The sequence below is a fragment of the Ambystoma mexicanum genome, chromosome 3p (genome assembly GCF_040938575.1).
Source record: "Ambystoma mexicanum isolate Mex_15411 chromosome 3p, UKY_AmexF1_1, whole genome shotgun sequence".
In the NCBI taxonomy this organism is placed as follows: domain Eukaryota; kingdom Metazoa; phylum Chordata; class Amphibia; order Caudata; family Ambystomatidae; genus Ambystoma; species Ambystoma mexicanum.
The window spans coordinates 1,211,115,454-1,211,142,901 of record NC_090925.1 but is presented as its reverse complement, the minus strand read 5'-3'; the positions used below and the strand labels follow the sequence as shown (position 1 = coordinate 1,211,142,901).

Genomic DNA, 27,448 nt, shown 5'->3' with positions numbered 1-27,448 from the left:
GGCCCGAGTCCTGACTCCACCTGGCCAATGGGTTTGCCAGAGGGGGTTTTGGGCGAGGGTCGTTACAGGGTCTTGGATTCTTGATGCGTAGAGAAGCGCTGGATTCGAGAACGCTGGATACTTGCAGGGAATGCCGGGTCGGTGACAGGCAAGCGTCACGCTGGATCCCTGCCGGAGAAAACGCTATGCGCTGGGTATGGTCCAGGGCGGAGTTTATATAGCCCTAGGCCCACCCAGCACCACTAGGCCACCATGGATGCTTGTACTGTAGGCCCTCTAGGGGCCATGTTGGATCCTACTGAATGATCCAACCCGGGGGCCATTTTGTAAGGGGCAACTGCCTAAAAGCACTGGCAGCAGCCTGTTCCTGCGCCATGCAGCCATCCTCCTAGACCAGATGCTACCAATGCTACCAACTGAGGTTTTGGAGGTTTTTGGGTCATGACAGATCCTGATTGTCACACCTCAAGGAACCTGGCGGCTGTGGACTAAATGGAAGCTGCGTCCTCCATTACTGGTTCCTTCACGTACAACGAAGCGCAGAGTACGAGTCTAGTCTTTTTTACGCATTCCGACGCCCGTTTATAAGCCACTTACTTCCGGGGTCGGATGCGTTGCAACGAACAGTTTTCCTGATCGCCTGCGCTACCGTACTCCTTGTACTCGCTCTTCTGAGTTTTGCCCTCTCTTTCTCGCCTCGTTTTTCCTCCCGTCCTTGCTCTTTGTATTTCCACCATATCTCTTCGCCTCCGTCCCCTTTACCCTTCTCTTTCTACCTTACGCTCCCTTCTTCCTCCTGTCCCGTCCTCCCGTCTGGTGTTCTTTTACTTCAGCTTTACCTTCTTTCATTTCCTCCTTCCAGTCTTACCTACGAGTTTACTTCCCGTGTATCGACCACTTTCTGTGTAACGGACTGCCTTGCTTTATCCCAGTGACTTTGTTGTTCTTCCTGTGCACCGACTCCTGCTTGCCTACGGACTGCCTGCCTTTTCCTGTACATTGTTGTGGCGATCCAAACTTACTACTACTGGACCTACTCAGGTTAATCCGGATATTCCGAATTCACTCATCTCTTCAGTTGAAGCATTCCTTTCTGGGGTTTTTTATGCCGCCGGCTTTTTCCCCACAGTATTACGGCTGAGGAGGGTAGCCACAGTTCACCCATTGGGTGTTACTGTGGCGTCCTTTCACGGTCGTCCTTCCCTGCAAAAAAAAAAGGGAAAGAATCGAACACAAGATAATCCGAAGCTTGCTTTACATCGAAAGATCAGAGGTGAGGAGGAAGGGGAGGATAGGGGATCCGACTCTTCACAAGCAGAGGAAGATATATCTGACACTGATGAAGGGGTCTTCCCCGAAACACCTTGAGCTGCTATTTCATCATAAAAGAAATGTTATCAACTTTTGAACCTCACCTTCTCAAATATTGTTTGAATGTATGTGTAAACCTCAAAAATGTCAAGATTTATTTTGGTTGCTTTTACAGCATTGAGGTGTACAAGGGACTGGGTATCCAAACTATGGATATCCTTCTTCTATTGTCTACTTTACAACCTCTTGTTTAGGTTGCGTTGCCTCCGCTGCACCCAAGATGATTTAAACGTTAATTAACACGTCGCTAACCTATTTTCTTGAGGCATGCACTGATATTTGCTGTTGTTTTTACACCCATGTTCTCAGCCAAAAATCATGATCGAGGGTGGGCTACACCTCCTGGGAACCAAAACATGAGTCACGTGTGCATTAGGTGCCGGACAAGACTGTAACATGTAGGTTGGAAAGATCTGTAAAAGGTGGTACGCTTTACCATGTGACTAGGTTGAACAGAATTGTTCAGGGATCAAATGGTGCTGTAAAGCCACGTTCTTCATTGGCAGAGGGTGTGCCATTAGGAAGTCCAATGTTAATTGGTAATGTAAGTGGAAAAATGTACCATAATGATTTTCTGTAAAAGGGTCATTGTGTAAAACCCTATAAAACCCTGACGTTTCTGTGCTCATGGGCACATTTTTGGGACAGAGATACTCTGAAAGTTTGCCTGCCCATTTCTGTCCGGCTGTAAGGAAATAAACCGTGTCTCTATTTTTGCTGCCTGGTTTCCCTAGAGGATTATTTGGTGATAGGTTGCAAGATTCGTCAGTATTCATTTCAGGGTATTGAGCTAGACTCACCCATGTACACTCTAGTGCATGGCCTTGTTTTTTAGAGTGAATCTGATATGCACTGGACTTATGCTGCTAGGGAGCACAAACAGTGTTTGTGTTGCCAAAGGTACCCGACATTAGGACTCATCAGGAAATAAAGAGAAAGATGAAAGGCAGGAAATTAGCAAAAGGTTGCAAGGACGCTGTGGCCGAGGTTCCACTTAGAAATGATATTTCTCAAACAATTGAAAAAACCACAATCATGCCAATTCTTGCTATATACAAAATGACTCATATAAACATTGTTTTTTTTCGTTCTTTCCTTTCACATCTGAGATATTCTTTACTACATTGCTCTTTGTTTTATGTTTTCTTTTAACTGCTAACTTTTTGGGTGATAATGTTCATGATTTGGTGAAATAATGACATTTTGATGACCTATTCTTGAAGCGGTTGTTAACCAACTAGAAAGTTTCACAGAACCCTAGTAATAACATATGCATTACAAATATTTATGATGATTGAAAGGAATACTAAAAAATTCAAATACAGTACCTTTCTGTTAGTTGAACTGCAATTCACCTCCTCGGTTTCATTTAATTTACCAAACGTAACGTGCTTCACTGGCTTACATGTGGTAGTATTAGCTATTTTTTTATTTTCCTTGTAATCTTTGCAAATTGGTTTGATGTTCATAGACTCAAGATTGCTGCTCAGTTGCTTTGGTTGCTCTTGAACGTTGTTATTTTCAACTGGCTGAAAAACAGACAAAAATTAACTGGTAAAATGCAAAAAGCGATATGGTTTTATCCGGCGTCGTACATTTTTGTGCTGCTTAATGTAGAGGATGTTTCCTGCTTGCTGGACAATCAGGGAGCTTGAAATGCAGGATCTGACATATGTAGAAGCTTTGTGTTCTCTGGTTCAATGAGCCTTGCTTGAGGCAGCCAGGCATATTCAAAGTTCAAAAACTGAGGCAGTCACTTTTTGCCTTGCTCATGAACTAATAGAATTAAAGCCTGCACTAGCAGGCTTTATTTTGTGGTAGTTGGCCTTCACCCTCGTTAGAGGACTTCACCTTGTGCTCTGGACCACTAACCTGGGTGGCTGTCAGCCAGCCTACAATAGAGGCTGTTGGTGTGGGCCCCAATGCTTCAATACAAAATGAGTGAAACGTTTGCTAATTTTACTATTTCAACCAATGTCATGGTGTAGAAAAATGCAAACTGCAGTTACAATTCGCATTGGGCAATAGGTATTTACAGGGACCTCATTCTTCAGGGGACTATAACCTAATCATTCTGTTTCACTGTATCTTTATGGTCAATCACAACGTAGCATTACCTAACAAGGTTTGGAGTGAGCATAGGTGGTAATGGCCCACCAGCCAATAAGGGCCTCGGTAAGGGATCAGGGTCTTTATATCTGAAACACGCTTTTAGAACTCGGGGCCAACGTCCAGGGTGTTAACATTTCTTTTTTATGGAAAACCGACTTTGCTCGTCTTGTTCATTTAAATCTCATATAAAAGAAACTATAAACAAATTGGGCCACCTGATAAACCAGAAATGGGGATTATCCATTTTCTATTTCCATTGTTGCCAACAAGTGGACGACGAACCGAAGCAGGAGGCAGCAGTGGGCATGTAAGTGGGTTAATGGCAGAGTGAGTGGGGCAGTGGGGGTCCGAGTTTCAGGGGCCAGGAGTCCATGGGGCAAAGGGAGAAGGGTCCCAGGGAATTGGCGGGAGCAAAGAACATGGCAGCCCGGGTAAGTGGTGCTGGAGGGCGGAAAGGAACACAGATGGCTATGGTCTGCGTTCCTTGACTCCAGGTTGGCTGCTGACAATCTCCTGAGTGCTAGTATCCATTTAAAAGGGCCTTCAACTCCCTTTTCAGTAAAATTAAATGTAATGTAGCACCATTCTGAAGATAATATGATGGCGCCCTGGAGTTTTTTAAAAAGAAAGGGAATAACCTATTATGTAGAAGTTGTTCAAATGGACAGTTGTTGTTAGTATGATGTGCTTTTCCTGAAAGGATTAGCTTTGTGGCAAACCATAGCATATCTATGTATATATTTGTGAAAGTGTGTTTGTATGTTCGGGGTTGGCTCCAGCCCCATAACAGTTGGTGGGCTGAAAGTTTGGGCAAGATCGGCATACCAGTCTGGGGTGTACTGGCGATAGTGAAATCTGACCAACCCCATTCATTCGCCTTGCACAGGGCGGGGTCCGGGCCTGTGCTATCAGTATGGGTGATTTCGGGAGATTGCTGATTTAGCGATTTTTGGCTCCTGCCCCACAACAGTTGGTGGGCAAAAACTTTGAAACACGGTCGGCATACGAGTCTGGGGTATACTGGCGATAGTGAAATCTGACCAGCCCCACCCATACACCCTGCACAGGGTGGGTTCAGGCTCTGTGCTATCAGCATAGGCGATTTTGGGAGATTGCCAATTCTGTGACTTTATAAAAAAAAGGAAGTTAGGACACAAGGGCAGCATATCATTCTGGGGTGTACTGGCGATAGTGAAATTTGATCAACCCCACCCGTTCATCCTGCACAGGGGTGGAGCATGGTCCAGCACTCTACTATCAGTATAAGCGATTTTGGAAGATTGCCAATTTTGTGATTTTTCAAAAACAGGAAGTTATCACACAATGAAACATACACAAGGCAATAGCAGAGCCCCACGTGCATGTCAGCTACAGACCTGGGCAACGCTGGGTGATACCACTAGTAGTATATGTTTTTTAGACCTTCAGTCAGAGGGAGGAAGTGTATGACCATAGCTATACCCTGATCCAAAACTAAACCCTAAATCAGGCATGTACATATACATACGAAGAGAGAACAATATTTTTCTAAAGGCATATAGGCTCACATTTTGGTAGCATGCCAAGCACAAGGTGTCTCTAAAGTTTGAGGGTAGCATAGTTAATACATTTCCAGAAGTATACACATTTAAAGGGCAAGATTTTGTAATGTCAATGCATTTAAAAGTTAAATATAGCCATTACCTGACTTATAATAAAACAAGCTTCTATATAGTAAACAAAGTGGAACAGATACTAAGAAAGAAAAAGTAACAGTAGTTTTCCAGTGAGAGTAATGTTTCCATATAAAGCTTTCAAATAAATCCAGGTTGACAGGCCAGTACTATTAACAATTCTTTGAATGCAATGTTTAGAAAATGTTTCTATAGTGACTATGAAGAGGAAGAGGAAGACGAAAACATGCGCAGAATACATACACAAGAAACAATGAAATCCACCAAACAAGGTGATACAAATAGAATAGCTGAATCAATGTCTATTAGTAATTTAGTAATCAGTGTATCAAAATGTATCCTTATTCAAGATAAAATACATTTTCTTAATTTAGGTTTTTATTTTGTACCGCAGTCCAGGTGAGATCTAGTGGTTGCGAAGATTGCAATATCAAAATTTTGTAAATTAGAATTACCACCACTTGACCACAATCACCACATCCCATGGCCTTCTGAACTGGGAACCCCACCAGAACCATCCAAAGTGGACGCAAATCTTAGAATACTAATGGACAACAAACTAACACTAGAACAGTCAATGCAGTAGTTAAGAAATGCCTTTTCCACTTACACACAATCTAGAGGATACTACCCTTTGTCATCTTTCCAGACAGAACATGCGCCGTCATATCACTCGTCATGTCTAGAATAGCCTACGCCAACAGCATCTATCACGGAATGCCAGAATACCTTATGAGAAAAATACGACGACTACAGAACGCAGCAGCAAGACTACTCCTCAGACTCACTCAGAGAGAACACATCACATCAGCAATGAGAACACTGCACTGGCTATTAGTCAATCTTCTTCAAAACACTCTGCATAACACAAAGAGCAATCCACACCCACGGCACAGAATTCATACATGGAATAATCTCCAGCTACGAACCAACACAAACATTAAGGGCCAGCAATGACATTCGCCTCGAACAAAACAATATGCAAAGCTCACTTCCGGGGATCAGCATTCTCCTGCAGTGAGATTTTGGAACTCACTCCAAAAGGAAATACAAACAACCGAAGATCACCTAAAATTCAGGAAACTGTTAAAAACATGGCTCTTTAACTCGCCAAGCTAAAGAGGGAGCACCAGCAAGGAAAACCACCAATGCAACACAATTAGAAACTCCAAAACTAAATCACCCAGAGAAATAAAACACCAGATCCCAAACACTGTACAATAATATTAACCCAATGGATCAATCCAACCCACAGAAACAAACTCAGACGACCGCAGACTAACCCTACTTAAAACTCTCTAACAGTCTGCATACCCACCCTCCAATACTGAAGAAACCAGACACATACCTCTGCCACAAAAACAAAAAATACTGCAAACTACAAGCATTCTACTGACTCTCCACAATACCCAAGACACACATAAATCACCCATATACAACCATGCATCAAACACCACACAACTGTGATCAACTAAAAACAAACCAGCACACAGTGACTGTTTTTACTGAAATTAAACTACCAACAGCACATCAAAGCTCTCTTAAGCTTCTCCCTTTCAATACCATAACTAACCCATCCCAACCTGCTTCCTTTCAGATCCGCCTCAGTACCTGGAGACCCTGTAAAATGGCAGCGCTCCAAGGTACAAATCACAATAACATAACATCAAATGCCATTTAGCTAAACCTGCTCACAATACATCTGAGGCCGTAACATATCATGGCACAGTAAATCTATTGCATATACAGGATGTAGACATATTGGATATTTTAGATCAATTGGAACATGATTACATTAATGATGAGCTATTAGATATCTATCTTGATGGAGGTAGATATCTATCTTGATGGCAGGGCAGGGGATCAGGTTTTTACAGAGATTAGTAGTTTTACGCGAAAATCAAACTTAATCCCAAGTATGATTTATAGTGAAATAATTTCTCATTTTGAAAGAGATGTGTCAAGAGACCCTCATGTAATTAATTGAGACAACCACAAAAAGCACTATCATTCTAGTAAAACATAAGAGTGTAATAATCTCCTTCAAAGTGATCTAAATATAGTGATCAAGTCATCACAGAAAGTTGTGATTTGGGAAAAAAGGAATAACTACTTCAAGACAACTTAGAGAAGCGTTATGTTATTAAAAGAAAACTTGAATACACCTTAATTCGGATCCCACTATGATGTTTAATAGGAATTTTCATTCAGAAACAAGTGAAGACCTACCTGCTCAAAATAGCTTTTCGAGATGAACTCTGAAGCCTTGTCCTCTTAGCAACTGACTACCCAGCTCTTTTCTCCCTGGCTCGTTTTTCTTGCAGCTGCTCTCACGCCTCCCCTTCAACTGCCCACTCGCCCTATTCTGCCTTGCTGGTTGGCTCCCCCTTCCTTCCTAGTTGCTTTGCTACTGGTGCAGGTTCCCTGGCCTTACAACACTTGGGGGGATCTGTGAGTGCATTACGACTATGCCCCTCATACCAAAACGAGCACTTTTGCTTGACTTCCCTTAGTTTGCTGTTAGGCCCCTGTAAAGGTACATCATCTCAACTGTGACAAAAAATTACAAATGTTGCATGCTTATTCGTTCGACCTTCCCAAGAGATGTAATTTCTAATATGTTTACTAGGAAGCTATGGCTCTACCTAGTTAACAAACATTGGTCAACTGCTATCCCTTGTTCCATTTCCATTTGCTGGGCCAGTTCTTGCAGCCCTCCTCATCCTTTTTGCCCACGTCCCTCTTCCTTCATTCCATCATTCCATCATATGCTACAATACAAATGATTCACATTTGTGCATTTTACAAAACACTAATCAAATAAAAATATTGAGGGACAACATTTTTGTACCTTTTATCAACAACAGTCTTAACATTTGTTGCAAAAGATGCACTGATTTATATCTTTATATAAAGAGGCCAGATGGCTTCAGAAAACAGTGGACTTTCTCCAGGGTGGTGAATGCACTAGTTGTCCGAATTGTATGAAAGTTACCAAAAATGAGGGTGCCGCGAAATATGTGATCTGTTGTAGTCATTACACATTTGTTGTGTATGGCCTTGTATGCCTGTGCAATTAACTGTACATCGAGAGCACTTTTCGAAAATGAAACTCAGAGCATTAGAGCATATCAGGGCCATCAGAAAAAATTACAAAAATTACCCAGTGGCACAACATTTTCTTTTAAGATCACAATTGGGATCTAGTTGGGTTAAAACATGTAGCCTTGGACCATCTGAGAGCCAATGTTCGAAGGCGTAACCATGAAAGAATTTTAAGACAGTTGGAGTCCAGGTTAATAATTGTTTTAGTACCACTTGGTCTCAACTCCAGCAAAGGATATTGTTTATTTCTATAAAACCTGATTAGATGAATTGTCAGGCTGTACACATACAGGTGTGTGGGGGTATGATGTTTCACTGAACCTGAGTTTGGTGACAAACTGTTGAGAAGAAATAATTGTCCAGATGTTTTCTGCAGATTAATAAGGCATCACTAGTTCTGTCATGTGATCTGTCATAGTGACCTGGTATATGCCAGGTTCATATATATCATGGTTTGGACTGTAATTGGGAACATTATATTGTCTAATTTTAGGTTGGTATACACCATCAACATTGCCACTAAGATAGGCCATTGGCTATGGAGTTTATAACATATAAATGCAATTCTATCCGTGTGTATCATTTAAAGTCACTATAGACAGTATACTATGAGTGATGTGAGTAACACTCATTTTCAATGCATGAGACAACCCACATGAGCTTGCTGGATTGTAAAACATTGTTTTTGGTCTAAACTACAAAATTACATTATCCCTGATTGGAAATCTAGATTTATTTCTGATTTGGCAAATTTGTGTGCTGCATTGTTTTTAGCGATGTAAGTGGAAGAGCTTGATATTCAAACCGGTTCTGAAATAGCTGCAGACTGCGAAATAAGTAGGGAGGCTGAGCAAGAAATAGAGAATTACAATAGTTTAGCCAGCTAAGAACCAGAGAAGCCATCACCAAGGCATGAAACTGAGCCGGGAGAAATAGTAGAACTTTACGCAGGATTCTAAGTTGAAAAAACCCAACCCTGCAGATATCACTCACCTGGGTAGAGAGGAGGAGAATTTGAATTTCAAATTCCTTACGTCAGGCACAGGTGCAGAGCAGGGACCAAGCTCAGGGGGCCAAAAGGCAGAAGGCTAAGCTGAGACAGGAAGGGGTGGAATAGAATAAGGAACATTGGGGGCGAGGGGTAAACCACCAGCACCTCCGTGAGGGTCTGCTATAGTCTTGTTTATGTTTTATTATATGATAACTTTCACATTTTTAAAAATCATAAAATTGGCAATCTCTCAAAAGCGCCTATGCTGATAGCACAGGGCCAGACCCCGCCCTGTGCAGGGCGAATGGGTGGGGTTGGTCAGATTTCACTATCGCCAGTACACCCCTGACTTGTATGCTGACCTCGGGCCACAATTTCAGCCCAATAACTGTTGTGGGGCTGGAGCCAACAATCGCAAAATCGGAAATCTCCCAATAAAAGCGCATACTGATAGAACAGGGCTGGACCCCGCCCTGTGCCGGGCGATTTGGTGGGGTTGGTCAAATTTCACTATCGCCAGTACACCCCAGACTGGTATGCCGACCTTGGACAAAAGTTTTAGCCCACCAACTGTTATGGTGCTGGAGCCAACCCCGAACATGCAAACACACTTTCACAAATATCAATATAGATGATTGGATCTTCTTTTCAAGCAATAATTAAATAAATATGTGGAGCATCTATACTCCATTAAGGAGTGGAAAGTTCACTTTCAGTGAGAGATTGTGATTGAGTCACTGCTGTTATTTATATTTCTCCTAGGACTTGGGCCTTATCAATGGATTTTCCTTAGATAACTTCTGTTTTGGCAAATTGATCTGCCATATCATTCTTTCTTTGTCAGAACCTTTCACAGCAACCTTTAATCTTGTTTCAGTATATCGCCATGTTGTTTGATGTCACCAAGCCATCAATGTTTTGGATCAGCTTTCCATGTTTCAAAGGTTTGTTGCTAGCACAGAGCATACCTGTGGCTTTCCATTTCATCAGGTGTTCCACAAATGAATTTCAGTCATAATCAGAACTGATAATTATCACAAGTTTTTGGAGTTCATGATTTACGTGACTAAGGATGGCTTGGCAAATATCCATCAGCTCCACCACTTCACTACTCTGGGGGCCAATTTTATAACTGTTTGAGGGTTCAGGGGTGTCCTAAACCAAGGTATTTCCTATGCCAGCTTCCACATTTTACTTTTTATTATGAGGTCATCTACATAGGCCAAGCTCGCTCTTTCTACAAGGTCAGACATGACTTTGCGCAGGTGTATATTGAATGAGTTCCCCCTGTTAATGTACCCAAACAGTGAACAAGACTTACTGCTGCCCCCAAATGTAAAGGCATGTTTCTATACGTTTTGTGGTGTAATGAGACAATCCAATATCCATTTGTCAAATCGAGGGAAAAGTATATTTTAGTACCTTGGATCCATGCAAGTCCGTGAATAATTTAATGGGAGAGGCCACTTTGAGATGTGTAGCCTCTTGGTCAGTTCCCTTAGGTCAGCACACAGTTTCCATTGTCCATTGGGTTTTTAATATTCCTAGTACTGGGTTATTAAAGGTACTATGGATTGGACAAATGATTCTGCAGGATTTTTTTATAATCTCTGTGAGTAATTCCATGGATGCGCTAGATAACCTGTACTGTCTTACAAATACTAGATCCATATCTGGGTTTGTAGGTATTGTTTCGTAATTTACATACATGTGCACATAGTCATATGAATTGACAGAGAACATGTTATGTAAATCCAGAAATACGTTGACAACTGCTGTCTTTGTTCACCTGTTTTACAGACATTGGCCAGACTGATCTGATCAGAATTATTGGTACATGCATCTCATAAACCCTTGTAGCTTGGGTGATAATCCACTTCATTGTTCCCAAGTCATCACAATTGTGGTCTGAGTCCCTACATATTTCGGAATGGCATGAAAGAAATTAGTTTTAAAGTCCTGGCTTCCAGTATCAACATGTGAGACATTTGTGCAAATGCTTGCTTGAGTTCTGGAGCAAACTTCCTAGGATATTGACTCTCATCACACTTTGAACTATCGGCTGCTTTGTAGGCTTCGTGGAGATTTCTATGTGTAGGAAAATATTTTAAAAGGCTGCCTTGCAAGAGGTCCATTTATAGTGATTTTGATCTTCCAGTCTGAAAATGAAACTAGAAAACTCTGGGGAAAAGTAAATTTGATAAACTTAATAGTAATTTTTCAATGGCGCCATCATCGGTTCATACAAGTATACATTTTCCCAAACAGAATGTTTCAAATTTATGTGATAAGTGGTCAACACGCTGATTGACTCATTCACAAAAGGTGCTTGTGATTTTTTTAAATGTCTTAATTTAGTCCAATATCCCTCATCAGAATAAGAGCCACTAATTGAATCCACCTCTCTGTTTACATATTTACTCCCCCAGTCATAATGACTGTAGGAGAGTGATTTCTGGGTTACGGTAAAAGGGGTCCTCTCTTACACTTTTGGGTTATTTAGACCCGTATTCTTTCTGCGAGGTTGGATAATGTTGTTTCTTCCCATTGTTGCTTACATTCAGTGGTTCCCTGTCTTGGTAAGGGTTCTGGTTTTCCCTTATAGTCCTTAGTGTAGAAAGGGGTTTTTGCAATAACCTTTCTGGTTGGCATTCTTTTTTTCTCAAGATTCATACATTGTAATTCTTGTTCTCTTAATTCATGTTGATGCATTCCTGCATTGATTCATTGCTTTGGAGTACTCTCACTTCCTCTCCTGTCCACTCCTGACATACTAAGTGGGCTACTCCCTGACCTTAGTTGAATGGCTAGATATTCCTCTATATCCAACAGGAAACTGAGCTCTTCTTGTCACTCTAGGTGTGTTTGGAAAGGGGAAATGGTGTATCTGACACCTCCAATGTCTTGGCTAAGACCAGATGTACCCATTCCACTAGTTTCTCAGGGATGATCTGGGCAGAATAGAGGCAGTCTCAGAGATAGGAGAAAATCTCCCCTATCACAAAACTTATTTGTTTCAGAACTTAAACCTCTGATGTAGAAATCCAGCTATGTTGATGTAATTATTGCCTGAATCTGTCTTCGTTATCCATTTTGGGTTTCATTTGTTGTTTATATAGTACGTATTGATTCAACCAGACTGGCCTGGCCAGACTCAAACACAGTTTTAGAGGTCTGTGGTTCCTGTGTGTTTTGTAACTCCTTTTGTAAGGAATCGTTTTTTTGCTGACTAGCATGTATTTCATTAATTTGACCTCATTACAACTTTGGCGATATTTCGGTGGTAAATCCACTGAAATACTGGAAAACCAAATTACTCCTACTGCCTCTTGGTCCTGCAGATTTACCGTGGGATTACAAGTGGTAGTAGGTGGTGGCAGACTCCATCAGGATTTTGGTGGAATTACCACGTCCAGACATTTCACCTATTTAGTCATTTGATGCTGGTAAAGTGGAGGATTAACCTCCAGCATTTTGCTGTAGGAAAATCTTCCACCTTACCACCGAAGTTGTAGTACGGCAGTGCAGTAATGCAGTGGTAACATAGTTACCACTGCATTACCAATATTTGTTCCCACCCGACAGTACTTATAATGAGGCCTATTGTCTATTTTATAGGCTATCAGCTAACTATTACTGACAATTGTTCTGAAACATTGCGATAGTAAGATCTTTTATGACTTTTTCTGACTTTTCTCTCAATATCATATTTATTCTAATCTTCTTACTACCTCTTGTGCAGACACCTTACTCTGATCACCTTAAGCCTTTGGTTGTTTCAGTTGCAAGGTGAGTTGGTGTATTTCTTGGATGGCAGTGACTTAGGCTGTTTGGGTTATCAGTTGCTTGTTTATTTTCATATTTTGTTGTAAGTGATGAAATTCTGCCTATCAATCCATATCCTTTATAGCAGATTTTGCATCTGTTTCTTGGCTTTCTTTGAGTTAATTTGTATGGCCATAATGTACTCACCATTAGTTTAAATCATGTGATAATTGAATTTAAACTTTAATTTGCCATGTGTCTGTAAACACTAAGGGCCCAATTCAAGGAAAAAACGTGCGCCGAAAAAAGTGCCCCAAGCTGGCGCAAAAAGCGTGAAAAAGGAAGCGCACATGCACGCGTGCCATTCATGGAAGTCCCTGCGCGTGTTTTTCCCGAAATGTGCGCCAAACCCGTGCATGGCGCACACAGGCGCACACGTCATTGCAACATCCTGAACGCCATGCATGACGCGCACAGGGAAAGCGCACAACGTCCGCGCACATACCAAAAAGTGGGTGGGACACGGGGTGTAACACGCGGAATGGGGAACAACACGTGAAAAAGAAGGCGTACCTGGGGAAGTACTGCAGGGAACTACACGGAACGCCCACATGCACGCGAACAACCCGTATTCATGGATTTGAATACGGGAAACCCGCGCACGGCAAAAGACGCGCATAGGCGTCAACGCGTCCTCCACACGAAAGCAGGTGGAAGCGTCCCTGTGCACAGTATAAAAGTGCGCTCAAACAACAAACACATATATACAGCTACGATGAATGCCCCAGTTGTCGCAGCATTGATCGTGGGACACCACAGGAGGAGAAGAATAGCCAGGGCCTGCATTCTTCCCCCCGGACAAGCCTTTTTGGGATGCCTGACAACCAGGTCTATGGCACGGATAGGTTTCCACCTCGTATCATCCTAGACCTGGTCAGGGAGTGGGAAAATTACCTTACATCCCCCACCCTCTGCTCCCAAGCATTGAGCCCCTTGGAGAAGGTGCTCAATGTCCTGCATTTTTTGGCCACTGGGTCATTTCAGCGGACTACTGCCATAGTGGGGGGGGTCTCACAGGCCACGCAGTCACGCTGCCTACACCAGGTCTTGGCAATCATGACAGCGCGCCCCTCAGTCCGCAGGAACATATACATGCCCAGAACACCCGCAGAAAGGCAGGCCGTTGTCCAGGACTTTTACAGGGTGGCACACTTCCCCAAAGTGTTTGGTGCCATAGATTGCACCCATGTGGCCCTACGTCCACCTTTAAATATATTTTTATCTTATCTCAACCTTACAACATTACAACGAAACATAAATAAAACACTTCAAACAACAAAACCAAATAAACAAAAAGTAAGGCACTGCAATCCCCATCCCTCCCCCCTATGAGCCTGTAGAGTGTCCGCCATCAGTGTCCGTTCCGTGCGGTGGGGCCTCATCGCTCTCAAGTCCAGCCGAGGCCGATCCCGTACCAAACAGTTCAGCTAACAATAACTTCCATGCCGTGAGAGAGCCTATTTCTTCCTCATCCCCTGCCATACTGCCATCTTGCCACGCTGTCGTTTCGGCATCCGCCCATTTTTGGAGATCCCGCCACCAGACCTCCACTCGCGGCTTGTGACATTTCTTCCACTCCATGGCTATCCTATGTTTGGCAAGCACATAGGCCAGATCATTTTCTCAAGATGTCGAAGCTTACGCGCCCTGGGATACCCTCCCAGCAGACAAGCCCAAGCCGAATCCACCCTAAGCGTGATACCCCTTCCCGCCAGCCTCCGCGCCACTTCACCCCAGTAAGTTGCAATCACTGGGCACGCCCAGAACATATGTATCATGTCCGCATTCTCTTCGTTACACTTGAGGCACGCCTGGCGCCCACTACCTAGAAATTTGGAAATTCTAAGGGGAGTCATATATGCTCTGTGCGTAATATAGAGCTGTATCTGCTTGAACCTGGCGTTCCTCGATACCTTTTTGTGGTACCCCAGGGCGCGCTCCCACATCCCATCCGACATCGGGGCCCCCATCTCCGCTTCCCACTCCAGTCTCAGGTGCCCCAAACCCTTCCCAACCTTTGTCATCAACATCTCGTACAACCTAGAGACCTCGTGTCCACCCTCTGATGCGTCATACATTGTCTCCAGCGTGGCATCCGGTTCATCGGCCAAAGTGGTTTCGGGCCACGTGCTCCGGACCTCCCGGACCACCCTATGATATGTTACATATTGACCCCTGTGTAGCCCCGACCCTGCCTCCAGTTCATCGAACTCCATCAGGGTCCCATCCTGCCAGATGTCGCCCATAGTGATCAATCCCACTGACTCCCAATACGTCCGGATAATAGTTCTCAGCTGCCCGTCCTCCTTTGCCAGGGCGATCAGAGGCAACTGCGGCATACACGGCAAGGGGTCACCCATCATCCGACAGGCATGCCGCCATATATTCCTGCCAAGGGCTAGCATCTTAGGACGCTCTCTCATCCATGAGCCAGTCACCCAAATCACCTCCCGCAGATAGAAGGGGGAACAGGCTCTCCCTAGCAGCCTATGTTCGGGGGTCTCTTCATCTGAAAGCCACCTGGCCACATATTGCAGTTGCGCCGCGTAAGAGTTCTGCAATTTCCATAATGCGACCCTGTTGCGCGTGCCGTGCCACAGGAAATTCCTACACACGCTATGTAACTTAGCGAAAAACTTCCTAGGTATCATATACGGGATGTTATTAAAGTAATGCAGGAGCCTGGGCAGCACCACCATTTTAAGCATAGCTCCGCGACCCATCATAGCTAAAGGCAATCTTTCCCAGAACCTCATGCACCTCTCAATCTTTCCCACAGCTAGTTCAGTATTATACCTGTGTTCGTCCTCGGTCGTGTGATACACGTCAATGCCCAAGTACCGGAAGGAGCTCGTTGCCCACGGAATCCGCAGCACTGGCAACCTCTCCGCCGGTATCCCCACATAACTGCCTAGCGGGAATAGTACGGATTTCTGAGGGTTAACCGCTATGCCGGACAACCAGGCGTACCTCTCCAATACCTCCAAGATATACTGCAAATTCTCTTCCGGATGTTTCAGGTATAACAGCATATCGTCTGCATACAGGGATATAAGATGGCACTCTCCTCCCACCTCTATGCCCACCGGATCATACTGCTGCCGGAGGTAAACTGCTAAGGGTTCGAGGGCCAGTATGTACAACATTGGGGACCAAGGACACCCTTGCCTGGTGCCTCTGCCTAACTGCCATCTATCTGACACCACTGCACCCGTACGGACCCTAGCCAGAGGCGCACTATATAATAGCTCGGCCCACCTCATGTAGCATGGTCCCAGTCCGAACTGCCCCAAAGCCGCCAGCAGCCATGGCCATCGAACAGAGTCGAACGCTTTAACCGAGTCCAGCGCCACTATCGCCATTTCGCTGTCCTGACTGCCCCCCCATTCCACCACCCTGTGAAGGCGTCTGTGATTGTGAGTAATATTCCTGTTCGGGACATAGCCCGTCTGGTCAGGATGGATCAGCTTGCCTATTACCCTCCGCATTCTGGCCGCCAGGACAGCTGTCAGGATCTTGCTGTCCTGGTTCAGCATCGAAAGGGGCCGGTAGGAGCCACAATCATGCCCCGGTTTATTGGGTTTGGGGAGCGGTACTATAATCGCCTCCCTGAGTGATTCCGGCAGCCGCCCCACCTCGAACGCTTCATTAAACATCTCCAGCATGGGCGGGAGCACCTCCTCCCCATACGCTTTATAAAACTCAATGGGGAACCCGTCCGCTCCTGGGGCCTTGCAAGTGGGTAGCTGCCGCACAATCTCCTGCAGCTCCTCCAGAGTGATCGGAGCATCCATCTCCTCTCGCTCTTCGTCACTTATCTTGGGCAGGCCTATATCTTCAAGTACTACCTCTATCTCCTCCCGGCTTCCCCCCTCTCGATCCTCATATAATGCTTGGTAATATTCCGCGAATGCTCCATTCACCCCTTCCTGGGTGTCCTCCTCCACTGCCTTTTCAGTGATAACTGATCGGATCGGGGATCTTGGGGTCTCGCTCTTATATAGCCAAGCAAGAAGCCTGCCCGTCTTGTCTCCCCCGGCATGCAACCTCTCAATGTACTTCCTGTAATTCAGATTACAAAGCCTGTCCCAATGTTCTGCGCACCTCTGTTGCAGATTAATGACCTCCTCCGTGTCCGTCCCCCCCTCCCCCAGCTCTCTCTCCAACTCAATCTCGGCTCTGCGCAGATCTGCCAAGACTCCTCCCATTAATCCCTTGGATTTAGCAATGGCAACCCCCCTCATTACAAACTTAAAGGCCTCCCACAAAGTACCAGCCGACTTGACGCTGCCTGCGTTCGCTTCAAAATAAGCAACTATCTCCTCCCTCACTTCCTCTCTGAATACTGGGTCCCTGAGCGCTTCCGCCCTAAGGCGCCATGTTGGAATTCGCGCTTGTGGGGGATAAAGCTGCCAACGCATGACCAGGGGCGAGTGGTCCGAAAGGACTGTCGCCCTGTAGTCTATCTGGTCACACTCCGCGACGAGGTCCGGCGTGGCGAAAAAGTAATCTAGCCTTGTGTGTAACTGGTGCGGGGCCGAGTAATGCGAATATTGCCTCACGCCAGGGTGTCTCGTCCTCCACACGTCCGCCAGGCCAAGGTCTACCAGCAGCGCCTGCAGTACCCTAGCCGCCGGGCTGGGCCTGTCCACCCTGTCATCCGACCTGTCCTCCTTGGGGTTTAGTACACAATTAAAGTCTCCTCCCCAAATCACAGGACCCCCCATCCCTTCACCAGTCTAGTGGTCAGTGTCCTAAAGTATGTCGCCGTGTCGCGGTTGGGAGCATAAGTATTTATAATGCACACTACTTTATTTTCCACAAGCCGATTTACCATGACCAGCCTCCCATCAGACTCCACAACCTCCCCAAGTAGCTTAAACGGGACATGTGGTGCAACCCAAATCAGCACACCTCTGGCATAGGCAGAATATGTAGATCTAACTACTGTCCCTCTCCACTTTCTCCCCACCAGTTCCAGTTTATCCCGTGTCAGATGTGACTCCTGTAACAAGGCGATATCTATCTTTTGTCTTTTTAGGTACAACATGACCTTGTTACGCTTAAGGTAGCTGTTAAGCCCTCTAACGTTCCACGTTAGTATCCTAAGGTCCCCCATGATGTATCAGTAGCTCCCATCCCTCTCCCAGGTCCACTCGCCTCCCCCCTACTGCAAGGGCCCCCATCCCCAGTTTCTTCTCCCAGGCTCATATGAAAACTGACCCACCCCACCCCCCTAACCCAACCAACTGCCCAGCTCCATCCCTGGATCTCAGGCATCCCTGTGTTCGGTTCTCTCTGGAACCCAAGTAGAGAACCCGACAGGGTGTCACCCCACACACCTTGACTAACCTAAACTCAAACTGGGGTAGAAAGAACAGCCCCCGGAGGCTCCCCTCCCACACTTCCGTATCCGCGCACACGGACCATGTTTCAAAGTCCTAACGCATACACTACCATAACAAAGTCCCACCGACTATATTCCAGTCCCAATATTCATAGCCCAACCGGGCCCGCAGCGTCACTTATCTCTTCCCGTTCCATCCGCCATCCGCTCATCTGGCTCTTGAGGACAATTTTGTGCATTGAGCCATTCCATGGCCTCCTCCGGAGTGTCAAAAAACAGTGTCTCAGTCTTGAAGAATATCTTCAATCTGGCCGGGTAAAGCAACATATACTTGTACCCCGCTGCCCGCAATCGCCTCTTGACCGCCCCAAAGTTCATGCGACTATGCTGCACTTGCAGGGTGTAATCGGGGTAAGCAGTAATGGTCGCCTCTCCTCGCTGTATGGTGCCCCCCTTACGAAAGTGCTCAAGGATCCTTTCACGATCCCGATAGTTAAGGATCTTGGCGATCACAGGCCTAGGTGGGTTCCCCGGCAGTGGTCTTCTGTTCAAGGCCCTATCCGCCCTCTCCACCGCAAACCCCTGTGACAGGGCTCCCCCAGTGATCTCCTGCAGCAGCAAGTTCTCAATAAACTCTGTGGGATTCTGGCCTTCAGCCCCCTCCGGCAGGCCCACGATGCGAACGTTATTTCTCTGAGCGCGTCCTTCCGCCTCTTCAGCCCTGCTTTCCAAGTTACCCACCCGCTGCACCAGGGCATGGATATCGCGCTTATATGCAGTGCAGTCCGCCACGGTAGGGCCCATCTCCTTTTCCAGAGTTTCCGTGCGCTCAGCCAGGGCTCGCACATCCTGCCTCAGGAGGTTCACGTCCTCCTGCACCGCCCCAACCTGTAGTTCCAACGCAGTTTTCAATTCGACCACAGCAAGTTGGAGCTTGGTCTCCCACGTCGCCTTCAGGTCCGCGATCGCAGCGAGGACCTCCTGGTTCGCACCCCCGGCGGCCATCTCCTTGGTCTGAGCCTTATCCTTGCTCCTGGCACCTTTCAGGCCGGGCGACGTCTTGGCGTATTCGTCGAGCGTAGGCTGTTTATTCTTCGCCCTCAGAGGTTTGTTCGACATATCTCCAGTCAGGAGCGTCCTTCTGGCTGCGCTCCGGTCCAGGCCAGGGAGGCACCGCACCCATACACCACGACTCAGTTGAGAGTCCCAGCTCACCCAACAACCTCAGGCACCGCTGTTGTACGGCGCTCCCCCCAGATGGGCAGGGTCGCGCTGCCCCCTTTGTTCCGCTGAGAGGGCGCACGTATGCTGTGGTCCCAATCTACCGCTCCTTTGTCCCCTCGTCAAGCGGCGGCGGCCATTTTGTCGTCCGTCGAGATCTCGCCACCAGTGCTTCATTCGGCTCTTAAGTACACGTGCGCACCACGAACCCGTGTAAAAATGTGTCCTCGCGTGCAGCCGGACTTCATGTTCACAGTCTTCCCACTTTCCGCCAAATCACAGCGGTCCTTGCGCGGTATCAGTCGGATTATGTACGGATCAGCGGGCGCTCCCGTACAGGCACGTCCTTTCACATGGCTTCCAAGCCACGCCCCCAGCAGGCACGCTTAGCCTTAGCGCTGCGTTTGAGGTAATTCCAACGCTTTTTGCACTCTTGCGCCGTGCGCACCTCATGGCCGAATGCACTCACATGTTCCACAACTTGCTTCCAGTGGGTATCATGGTGGCCAGCCATAGTCTGACAATTACGCCCTCCTAGCATGTCACTGCTGTGGTCCCGCACGTAGTCCACGAGGAAGTCCAGTTCCTGGTTGCAGAAAGGCTTCTTCCTTGACATGCAGGAGGTTGTGGCTGTGTGTGGGGTCCCAGCCTGTGCTGCAGGTGCAACCTTCCTCCTCTTGGATTGTGGTGCAGACCCTGGCTGGCAAATGCCACCCTGATCAGTATGGCCAGTGGCACCGGTGGTTTGAGCCAAGGGAGTGGCAGGTGGAGGGACGACCAAAGGCCTGACTTGTGTCAGTGGCAGCTGGGTGCCCTCTAATGTACCCTGCGCAGCAACATCTGCTGTGCCAGGGTCATTGACCGCGACTGTCCTGTTTGGCAGACTCACAACCGGGGTGTTGTTGGCTGCATCTGCCCCTGCACTTGCCAACACCCGGCTGGTCGGGGCAGCAGATGACATTACTGCCCCAGGGACACGTGTCTCGGTCAGGGCAGCCCTGCGTGCACCTACGGTTTCCCTCCCGCCCTGTTGGAAATCTTCCAAGGACTCTTCAAGAGCCAACGCAGCCTGCGCTGGCAGACCCTGAGGCTGGGTGGTGGTGTCCACAGCTACACCTGCAGCTACCACTACCCTTGGGCCCGTGGCAGTCGATGAAAGGGACTGCCGGGTCACACGGGCACCAGTGCCAGATGCAGAAGCTGCATCTCCCGGAACCACAGTGGGTGGTGGCATGACTGCACCGACACATGGCACAACATCATGCACAAGTGGTGCACCCCTGCCTCTTCTCCCTCTGCGGCCACACTGGAGTCCCCCTACTCCTTGGTCACCCCGGCCACGTCCCTGACCACGCCCGCCACGAGGAGGATGCCCAGCTGAGGCACCCCTCACCTTTGGTGGCCTCCCAACCATGGCACAGATGGAGTAGTGCCGGCACAGATGGAGGAGTGCCAATGGGAGGTGTAAAGCAAATTGTCCTGCGCAATTGGGGTGAAGGGGGTGGGGTGCAAGATGTTAACAGCACCCCTGCACCTGCAAGGCTGTATGTGACCCCGGTGATGTAGTGACGGGTCATGCAATGCTCAGGCACCCCAAAACTGCAGTAAAACCGTGCATGCAACCCCTGCAGCCTACGTGCGTGGAATTAACCTCCTGCAGTACGCGGTGACACCCAGTAACACAAAAAACGTGTACGCGTGGGACACGCAGGCTACTATGACCTCGAAAATGGGTGATATATACAGGGCACCCACAGTGGAAAAAATAGCGTGCGCGACTCACCGTCAGACTAGCGCGATGATGAAAAACATGCGCAGTCAATACCCCCGCCAAAAGAAGAGATATGTCCTTGATCCGCTGTGAAGTAGTGATGGCGCGCAAAACAACACGAAGTAGCAACACACACGTCGGTCTCCACGAAAGGCACGTACAGTGAACTGCTGGCCCCGCTCACCTTTAACCCGTGCTGAAGGAAACGCCTGTGTGCGTCACGTCACTTACACGCTTAGGCCCTTTCCTCGAATTACACGCATTCCCCCACGGACGTGTGGTTTTTTCACGTGCTGATCCACTATGCACCCGTGTTGTTGGAAACGCCCGCGCGCGTAACGTCACAGACGCGCTTACCCGCTAAGGGCCTTTCCTTGAATTTCACGCTGACGTGCAATTTTTTCACGTGCCAAATCACTCTGTATCAAGCTGGCCACGCAACAACACACGGAAGACCACCACGCTCCTGCCCAGAAGGCCATATTCCTGCCCCCCCTCAGAGCTCCGAGCACGCTCCCACCTGCCATCTGCCGCTGCCTGCCTGCCTGCTGCCCACGTGCCCTGCTATTTGGTGCCTGCACGTCAGCCAGGGGTGCAGTTGTTGTGACCACCCCTGCTGGAACTGAAGACTCCCGACTGGGATACCATTGCTCCAGAGCCCAGCCCCAGGACTCAGTTGCCCACCCACACCTGCCTCTGGGATTGCCATGTCTACACCATCTGGCACACTGGCAACCCCCAGCCAGAGAGGCAGAGGGCCACCAGCTTCAGTGCCAGTGAAGTTGGTGTCCTGGTGGAGCATGTCCTTGGGCAGTATGATGCCCTCTTTGGAAGTTTGCGCGCCGACAATGAAGGACGGAAGAGGATCTGGATGGACATCGTGACTGCCATCAACGCGGAGGAGGTGGCAGTCCGCGACATTCAACACGTCCGGAAGCGCTGGGAGGACTTCAGGTCCAGCACCCTCAGCAAGGCCCGGCGCCTCTTGATGCCAGCGGATGGCAAGGGGTGCCGGGTCCGCCTTACCACCAGCCAAATGAGGGTCCTGGAACATATACACCCAGCGCTCCACGTCCAGGTCCTTGAGAGGCAGACCCGTCTGGAGTCGAGCAGTAAGTGTACATGCCTACTGATTGTACGCTGTGTGTGTTGTGGTGTGCCAGGAGTGTGCAGGTTCAACGTATGTCTTTGGAGGGCCATGTATGGATGCGTATGTACAGGGACATGAACCAGCCACATGTGATTCCTCTCATGTGTGAGACACATCGATGGTGTATGCGTTGGCAAGCATGCTGGGCAAATGCATGTGTGGGTGCACACATGTGAAAATTATGTGTATGTACTGTGGCATGGTTGTGGTGTTACACATGGATGTAGGTTCCTGCTGCATGTATCTGCACTGTGTACATGTGCATGTGTGTGTATGTGACAAGTGGGCAACTGTGATGCAACATGGATGCATGTGACAGTGACATGTAGGAGGCTGATTGCCAGATGTGACATGGATGGTGACATTATCACTGCAGTGGTGGAGATGTATAGATGCATGTCAGTCTGGTGGTGTGTGTGCATGTGTTATGCACTCCCTGTGTTGCATGTGACGTCAGGCTCCCCTTCGGCTGCTCGTGCTGTTATTTGTGTATGGATGGTGCTGCCTGGTGTGATATTCCTGTTGATTTGCTCGTGTGTGTGAGTTGAAATGACATGTGTGTTGGGGAGTGTGATGCATTGTCTGAAGTTTGACACTGCCACTCATGTACAACTGTCATGTTTGTATCAGTCCATTGTACAGTGCCCTGATACATGTGTCCTAACTCTCCCTGTCTGCAGCGTCAACTGATGAAGAGGGCGGAGAGGGTGCTGTGGAGCAAGGCGGCAGGGATCGCACTGCCAGCCGGAGACGCAAGGCCCGGCTCCCCTCCCAGGTTGTCATCTCGTCGGGGAGTGAGGAGTCTGGTGCCGTGTCCCAGGCCGCAGCTGCCGAGGGTAGGTCCAAGAGGCGGAGGTCGGAGGTGGACTCCTCGGCAGCAGAAGGGGCAGCTGAGATCCCCCAGGGTCCGATGGAGGAAGATGGCACAGAGTCACCCAGGTTGGCGGGGGGTTTGGTGGAGGAGGAGGCCGTGGAAGGGACACACACGGGGTCTGGAGGTGGGGATTCCACTGGTGCTATTGGTGCAGGGACAGGAGGCAGCACAGGCCGCCGCGGAGGTGCCTGTGGGTAATCCTGTCCCCGATCCTGTGACTGCATCATCCTGCACCAGCAGGGATGCCTATGTCCAGACCCGTTTTCAGGGAGGGTATGAGCGCACAACAACTGGTCTTCCTCTCCCTGCGGACGTGGCAATCCGGGACCAGGTTGAGCCTGTCCTGGCTGGGATAGCGTTGCGTCAACGGGGCATGCGAGGTGACTTGCAGTGTTTTCGTGAAGACACTGCAGGTCATCTCGGATGCATCGTTGACTGCATTGACCTACTGGGACATGTCACCAGGGCTGGATACTCCGTATGCTAGACCTTCTTCTGACCCCCTATGCACCAGTCGTCCTCCATGCCATCTTCCCACCCATGTATCACCTGGGTACCCTGTGGAGCTGCCTCTGACCCAAGAGCCAGGGCACAGGCACAGGCACAGCAGCAGCAGCAACAAGATGGGAGCCATGATGGCTAGGGTCCTTCAACATACGAGGGGCAGGCATCGGCCAGAGGGCAGGAGGACCCTGGATTGGTAGTGTCTTCCGTGTGGCAGCGGTTGGGGCAGCCATAGATGCGGAGCGGCGGCGGGCGGAAGAGGCACGGCTCACAATGGTCAGGGTGGAGAACTCCATGCGGAGGGCACCGAGGCGGGCCAAGTGCCTCGAGGCAATTTGCAGGGAGTTGGAGGTCAACATGGCATCGTCCCTGCGAACCCTCGGGCCCATGGAAGAGGACCGCCTCCAGGACATTGAGCAGGAGTTTGATGATGCCCTGGCCTGGGAAATCGGAAAGTGAGCCGTCGGACTAGCCCACCGCCATTATATATAGTTTTTAGTGTTAGGTTTCATTTTCGTTTTCCTTTGATTTGGGGTGTTTGGACTATGCCCCACACATTTGTATATAGTTCTTTTCTTAGGTATTTTTTTGGATAGGTTTCATTTTTTTCGTTGGGCTCATGGACCCTGGATGAACTCGGTGTACATAGTTGAACAGTGGATCATGTCAGGATTTTATTTTATTTATCACCATGGATCAATGGATTTTTCAATTTACGTTTCCTTTGGATTTCATTTGGTGGACCGTGAGATAGGACACATGTTTTTTTTTCATCACTTTGGATTTGTTCTTCATATGTTTTTTTATTCTGTTTTGGACATACATTTCATTTCATCGTTTGAAATATGTTTTATGCTTTCATTTAATTTCATTCATTTTGTTTATAATACATTTTTGGTTCTTACTTCAATGTGTGGTATTTGCTCATTGGGTTACTCCATATGAAAAAGTGTATTTAGACAATCACTTGCACCCAGTGTGTGTGTGTGAGGGACATGTATTGATGTACTTAGTTGACTTTCGGTTTGTGTCATGGAATAGCCATTTCAGTGTGGGGTGGATTGTGGACTTGATTGCCTCTCAAGACTGGGGTGGCGTGCTGTGGGATTTTGGTTCACATGAGGCTCATGATTGTGCATCTTTATGACGTGTTGGGGGGGACATCAGTCGGGGCCTGCTGGCAGGTGCCCTTCAATGCTGGGTGGGTGGGGGTGCTGAGGGACATGAGTCGGGGCCTGCTGGCAGGTGCCCCTCAATGCTGGGTGGCTGGGGGTGCTGAGGGACATGAGAAGGGGGCTGCTGGAAGGTGCCCCTCAATGCTGGGTGGGTATGGGTGCTGAGGGACATGAGTCGGGGCCTGCTGGCAGGTGCCCCTCAATGCTGGGTGGGTGGGGTGCTGAGGGACATGAGTCGGGGCCTGCTGGCAGGTGCCCGTCAATGCTGGGTGGGTGTGCTGAGGGACATGAGTCGGGGCCTGCTGGCAGGTGCCCCTCAATGCTGGGTGGGTGGGGGTGCTGAGGGGACATGAGTCGGGGCCTGCTGGCAGGTGCCCCTCAATGCTGGGTGGATGGGGGTGCTGAGGGACATGAGTCGGGGCCTGCTGGCAGGTGCCCCTCAATGCTGGGTGGGTGGGGGTGCTGAGGGACATGAGTCGGGGCCTGCTGGCAGGTGCCCCTCAATGCTGGGTGGGTGGGGGGTGCTGAGGGACATGAGTCGGGGCCTGCTGGCAGGTGCCCCTCAATGCTGGGTGGGTGGGGGTGCTGAGGGACATGAGTTGGGGCCTGCTGGCAGGTGCCCCTCAATGCTGGGTGGGTGGGGGTGCTGAGGGACATGAGTCGGGGCCTGCTGGCAGGTGCCCTTCAATGCTGGGTGGGTGGAGGTGCTGAGGGACATGAGTCGGGGCCTGCTGGCAGGTGCTCCTCAATGCTGGGTGGGTGGGGGTGCTGAGGGACATGTGTCGGGGCCTGCTGGCAGGTGCCCCCCAATGCTGGGTCGGTGGGCGGTTTAAGACATGAGTCGGGACCTGCTGGCAGGTGCCCCTCAATGCTCGGTGTGTGGGGTGCTGAGGGACATGAGTCGGGGCCTGCTGGCAGGGGCCCTTCAATGCAGGGTGGGTGGGGGTGCTGAAGGACATGAATCGGGGCCTGCTGGCAGGTGCCCCTCAATGCTGGGTGGGTGGGGTGCTGAGAGACATGAGTCGGTGATCACTAGTGCAAGGTGACATGTGGGCTGGCTGGGGGGCATGCCCATGGTGGATGGGCTGCCTGTGGGACATGACCAGGGGTGCAGGGTAGTCCCATGTGGTGTGGGCTGCCTGCACGGGCTGGGGAGGGGATCGAGGGCACACCTGGGAGGACCCACACTGGCAATTCACGTGTGTAACACCCCCCGCACCTCACTGGATACACGTACCCCGCTCTGGAAGCGATTTTGCGTGTGAAAGTTCCCACGCACCCCTCAGAATACACGTAACCCGCTCAGACAGCGAAATCGCGTGTGAAAGTTCCTGCGCATCCCAGTAATACACATAACCCGCTCGCCTAAGGCTTATAGTGTGTGAAACTCCCTGCACACCCCTCAGAATACATGTACCCCACTCACCCAAGGCCAATCGCGTGTAAAACTTCCCGCGCACCCCCGAAATACACTTACCCTGCTCGCCCAAGGCCTATCGCATGTGAAACTCCCAGCGCACCTACAAAATACATGTACCCCGCTTGCACAGGGCCAATCACGTGTTAAAGTTCCCGCGCACCCCAATAATATACGTACCCCGCTTTCCCAAGCCCCATCGCATGTGAAACTCCCCGCGCACCCCTCAGAATACACGTACCCCACTCCCCCAAGGCCAATCGCGGGTAAAACTTCCCGCGCACCCCTGAAATACACGTACCCCGCTCGCCTAAGGCCTATCGCGTGTGAAACTCCCTGTGCACCCCTGAAATACATGTACCCCGCTTGCACAGGGCCAATCGCGTGTAGAACTTCCCGCGCACCCCAGTAATACACGTACCCCACTCGCCCAAGGCCAATCGCGTGTAGAACTTCCCGCATACCCCCGAAATACACGTACCCCGCTCGCCCAAGGCCAATCGCGTGTAGAACTTCCCGCGCACCCCCGAAATACACGTACCCCGGTCGCACAGGGCCAATCGCGTGTAAAACCTCCTGCGCACACCCGAAATACACGTACCCCGCTCGCACAGGGCCAATCGCGTGTGAAACTTCCTGCTCACCCCCGAAATACACGTACCCCGCTCGCCCAAGGCCAATCGTGTGTAGAACTTCCCGCGTACCCCCGAAATACACGTACCCCGCTCGCCCAAGGCCAATCGTGTGTAGAACTTCCCGCGCACCCCCGAAATACACGTACCCCGCTCGCACAGGGCAATCGCGTGTGAAACTTCCTGCACACCCCCGAAATACACGTACCCCGCTTGCAAACTTCCCGCGCACCCCCGAAATACACGTACCCCGCTCACAAACTTCCCGTGCACCCCCGAA

At 49.0% G+C, this 27,448-nt stretch overlaps 1 protein-coding gene across 2 annotated transcripts in view; it reads right to left on the bottom strand.

Annotated features, from left to right (window-relative positions):
- Positions 1–27,448, bottom strand: part of LOC138581368 (formin-J-like) — a 1,098,959-nt gene that overhangs the window by 508,240 nt on the left and 563,271 nt on the right. For both annotated transcript variants that reach the window (XM_069652650.1, XM_069652651.1), the window contains one exon: positions 2,700–2,900. In XM_069652650.1, coding sequence (XP_069508751.1) covers positions 2,700–2,900 — 201 coding nt within the window. The remainder of the gene's footprint in view (positions 1–2,699; positions 2,901–27,448) is intronic.